This window comes from Lagopus leucura, unplaced genomic scaffold (genome assembly GCF_019238085.1).
Source record: "Lagopus leucura isolate 7727_CA_CO unplaced genomic scaffold, USGS_WTPT01 Super-Scaffold_100026, whole genome shotgun sequence".
Taxonomy (NCBI): domain Eukaryota; kingdom Metazoa; phylum Chordata; class Aves; order Galliformes; family Phasianidae; genus Lagopus; species Lagopus leucura.
The window spans coordinates 5,931,545-5,936,568 of record NW_024962277.1 but is presented as its reverse complement, the minus strand read 5'-3'; the positions used below and the strand labels follow the sequence as shown (position 1 = coordinate 5,936,568).

The window sequence follows — 5,024 nt, the reverse complement described above, 5'->3', positions numbered from 1 at the left end:
GGAGGCTGCCTAAGCTAAGCCACTCCACTCAGGCAGAGTTACCTATAGCCAGACACCCAGGAGTAAGATTTCAAAAACCTGTAAGACAGAGCCAACAGTCTCTCTGGGCAACTGGTGTCACCGTTTAACAGCCCTCACAGTGCTACCCTGCATTCACAGAATTTTATGTGCTTCAATTTGTGTGTGCATTCCATCTTGTCTTGACACTGTCCACCACAAGGAGCGTGTCTTCTTTGCACCCTCCAACCAGACGTTTCTTGTTGTTTTTCTGAAATAGGACTGGGAACTGAAGAAGAGAATACTAATGCAGACCTCAGAAAATACACTGTTATCATATAAGGAAAAACTGTTAAGCCTTCCTGGGTTCACAAGGGAACAGTATTTCCCAAGACTTCTCTCTAAGTAGGTCTCCAATAATTCAATCCTCAGTTACCAGGAATAACTTGCAGTGTTTGTGAGAGTAAGGGGATGAAACGGTGGCCACTTGCCCAATTCCCCTGAGCTGGGTGAGACAACTGAGATGATGTGGGCAAATTCTAACAGCTTTGGCTCTGCCTGGGAGAAGGTTTGCTCAGAGGAGAACACAGGAGCCATAAGTGCAAAGCTGCTCCCATGATCCCAGTGGAATAGCACCACAGACTACGAACCACTGCCACTCAGCCAGGCCTGCTGTGGTCTAACACAGCTCAGACTGATAGAAGTGTAAGAGATGAGAGCAGTCAGGGCTAGCATCTGACAGATCCTAGCTGGTCAGCAGGCTGCATTTTGCTACCTCTCCTCAAACAAGACCGAAGTTCGGGACTTCTACTCTTAAGTTCTCTGGAGAGATCTGACAGACACACGTGCACCCCCCTATATTTTTGTACCATCACTCCTTTGAAGGAAGTACATCTCCAGATAAAGACCTTACAACTTTTTATTTATTTAAATGCACCGCTATTCTTGATTAACTTAGCTGAGTTAACTAACAAAAATGCACAACAAAAGAGAGAAAGTTACCTATTCTTTATGTTACAGCTTTTGGGAAACAAGTAATGGAAGGAAAGAGAAGCCAAAACACTCAAATATATATATATATATATATATATATATATATATATAAAACTATTTTAAATGAAGCCCTCGAGCATATCTTGTAGGAAATTCCCTTTATTCTGACCTAAGAGGCTCAAGTTAAAATGTACAACCCTGCAATCTGAAGATGTACATGTCAAAACTTAAAAAGGGAAAGAACAAATTTGGCCTCAAGCAAATCGCATCTCTGGTGCACTTCAAAAAAAAAAGTGGCTAAAATATCAGTACACACAACTGTCTACTGCACAAACCGATATATAGAGTTAAAATATCAGTGCACAGACATCTGCCCAACAAGAGCTGAAGCAACGAGCAAACAAAAACGCTATTTCCCTGACAGATTTTCAGCTGGCTTTACTTTAAGATTTCAGAAACTAACCCACAAGGGACAAGTTCTAGATGTAATATTGATGAAAACAGCTATTTACTGTTAAAACATCTGTGTTTTTAAAGTACTTGCTATTTAAATATAAATATATATATATATATTCAACCGAGCACTACCAGTAAGGCTGCGCATAGCTTGCTTCCATGCTAAGGCTTTGCATACTATCACTCTGTACTTCCACTGTCCTCCATAACTTATGTAAGTCTGTTTTTGAGCAAAGCTGAAGGTCTAAGCATGAGGTGATGCTGCTACAGCAGGTTGGGTCTTAATTGCAAACAGAAGCACAGACAAAACAAGAACTTATGATAAGGAAGGACAGCATGAAGGAGAAAACTCTGCCATACAGTGACACAAGATTCAGACTTATCTGCTGCTCTGTCACAAGTTTTTATATGTGACCTTCAGCAAAACCACTCAAACCACAGAAGTCCTTCGTATATAAGCAGAAGACAACAGTATTTTCTGAACTTATGAGGTTTTTTGGGGTTAAAAATGCTATGTCCATAAAAACTAGTATGGTTCTAGTGAGTACAGGAAAACAATTCTGTTGTACAAGATGCTGAACAGAGATGTTTTTACTAGAAAGACTGAAGACTTAAAACTGCACTGCACTGACTCCACAAATCTGCAATATCATAACTTTACATGCAAAGAATGCACAAAGGGAGAATTCAACTTCAGTACCTCCGTATGCTGACTAAATGTCATTTGAGCCATCTCCCAAGTCATTAGATGTCTTTCACTGGCTAGATCCAGCCGTGAAGGGAGAAAACAAGGTCATCTATTACAGAGCAGTACGTATTTATTTGCCACCACCTAGCAGCAGGAGTAGCATTAGTGAAACCAAGCCATCATTTCTTTTTTCATTCTCTTCCCAGGATGAAAAATCTATGTGCTATTCTACAGACAAATCTGAACATTATGGTAAAAGAAGATTAATAATGAAAGACACAATCAAGCCATTTCCCAGTGATCATGATAACTAACTCACAAATAATTTGAAGTCAGCACTTTAACTGTGCTTCTCTTTTAGCTGGGACATACTGGAAACATGCTGACAGTGTAAAAAGGGATATGAGGAAGTGGAGCAGTGGGTATCTCAAGGCTCACGTTGCCAGATGAATAAAGTTCCTGGGACAAGGACTTTCAAACAGAAATAAAGGACTGATCACAGAATTGCAGAGGTTGGAAGGGACTTCAAGAGATCAACGAGTTCATCAACTCCCCTGCTACAGCAGGTTCCTTACACTAAGACATACAGGTAGGCATCCAGACAGGTCTTGAATATCACTGTGGGAGACTCCACAACCTCGCTGGCAGCCTGTTCCAGTGCTCTGCCATCCTTACCATGAAGAAGTTCTTCAGCATTTTAGTATGGAACTTCCTATGTTCAAATTTAAGGCCACTGCTCCTTGTCCTACTGCTATGCAGCACCAAGAACATTCTGGCCTCATTTTTTTTTTTACCTCCCCACCTCCCTTCAGATGTTCATTAACATTTGTCAGATCCTCCTTCAGTCTTTATTCTCTCAGGATGAACAGACCCATATGTCCCCTCAGTCTTAAATGCCCCATCAGTAGGATGCAGTATACTTAGTCTAACAGCATTCAGTTTAAAAGATGAAGTTTTGGGTAAGAAAGACCCAAATTTTTTACCCAAATTTGCCTGAAAATGAACTGTTGAGTTTTGCTGCGTATCTGTATTTCCTGAGGATTCATATTTCGGTGCAATCTGGACACACTCCTTGCTAGCCCACCAAACACAGGGAACATCAGCTAACTTGTGGCATCTGATAAGGCATGACTTCTCATGCAGAAGCTCTCATTGTACAAAATCTGAATTGGTGGGAAGGAGAGGAGAAAGTCATATTTTGGAGCTGCACAGTTACATCTGATATCTAGAAAATCGAGGTATCACGTTTTGTAAGAGATGTTGTATTCATCACCCAGATATCTACCTTTTTTGTGTAATACCAAATGCAAGCCTATGACAGTAGCATTTTTTCTTTCAGAAGAATCTTCTATAGTGATCAACCTTGTAAGATAAATATATATATTTTTTAAAGACAAACCTTAAAGGCATATGTAAACAAAGGCCTTCTTGTAACATATACTGTATTCGTAAATTTGCTAGGATTCCACCTTTACTTATCTAGCTTGTAAACACTTTTCAAAGCCAACAACTGACTATTAATTCCTCCTCTTCATATTTTTCAGAATTGAAATCTAAAGTACAGTTAACTGACTCTGCTGCAGTAATAAACATTGTAACAGAAAACTAAATCAGTTTGACTCTAGCAAAGAAAAAGAGAAAAACAATACCTTAACAGCAGCTACAATGGTCTGATTAATTCCAAATGATTCTTGTGAGATTACTTCAATTGTTGATGAACCTATTAAAGACCCAGAGTTAAGAAAACCTCTGTCATCAATTTTTACAACAGGCACTTTATCTGGACCATCCAGGACACGGTAACTCAGTGAAGCCACTCGATCCCTTGAAGAAAAGAAAACACAAATTAATCAAACTTACAAAGATGCAGAAGGCAAGAGAAAACAGCAACAAAAACAAAACTTCCACAAGTAAGCAAAACCCAAAATTACATCAATATGTTACGCAAATCTAAGACAGACCTAATTGATACCTGTTTTTCCATATCCTCACAATAAGAGCTGAGAACACTGTGCCCTAATCAAAGAAAGAAAACTTCCAGCTCTGACTCAAGCTTAGTCGATAGAAGTCTCATCTGGGTTTAGGAGTGTATTGAAATCTAGTTGCTGCCCACTGCCGTGCACTATCATCATTCCCTGATGCAAACATGATCCCAAATAATATCGGCTAAGGCTGCAGTGTGCAGCTCCATCAGTCAACTTCTACAAACAATATTGAGAGGCAGGGTCAATGCTGGTGTTAGAGGTAAAGTCAGGGACAGGATTAAGTAGATCTCATCAGCTTCCAGGAAACGGTTTTGCCAACAAGGTTAATTTCTGGAATAACTTTCAACGTGGGATTTGCATATTAATAAAGTGAGCTCATACAAAAACTCAGCGGCTGGCATCCTAAGACACTAGCTGCATTTGAGTGTAACATCACAAGTTCTGGAATGCTGTAATAATTATTTTCATCTTACTCCCAAACTCCTCCGTTCGGATAGAAATACTCTATCCTAAGCAGCCCAGCATTCAAACTTTCAGTTGCCCTTTTCTTGGCAAAAGTGCAATTCCTTTTGATGGCAGAATTCAGACATAGGGGCTGTAACAGCAGATAATGAAGATAATAGAAGAAAAATTTAAGAACCGCTGCCTAGCAACTTAATCACAAATTAATCAGAAAATTGCTTCGAAAAGTAACCAAATATTAAGCCTGAAAATGAACTATAAAAAATGGCATCTCATTTGAAAAAGAGATTTTCATCTCAAAAATCCAATCACAGCCTCAGTGAAAGAAATACATAAAACTATTTTCCATAAGGCCTTGATTGCCCATAAAAACTCTAGTGGAAGCACGCTACTGCTTCCTGGCTCAGCATCTTTTAAAATAAGCATCTAGGAGTCCTAAATAT

At 39.4% G+C, this 5,024-nt stretch overlaps 1 protein-coding gene across 1 annotated transcript in view; it reads right to left on the bottom strand.

Annotated features, from left to right (window-relative positions):
* Positions 1 to 5,024, bottom strand: part of NUP210 (nucleoporin 210) — a 60,514-nt gene that overhangs the window by 11,259 nt on the left and 44,231 nt on the right. The window contains exon 30 of the mRNA XM_042880074.1: positions 3,784 to 3,958. Within this exon, the coding sequence (XP_042736008.1) occupies positions 3,784 to 3,958 (175 nt within the window). The remainder of the gene's footprint in view (positions 1 to 3,783; positions 3,959 to 5,024) is intronic.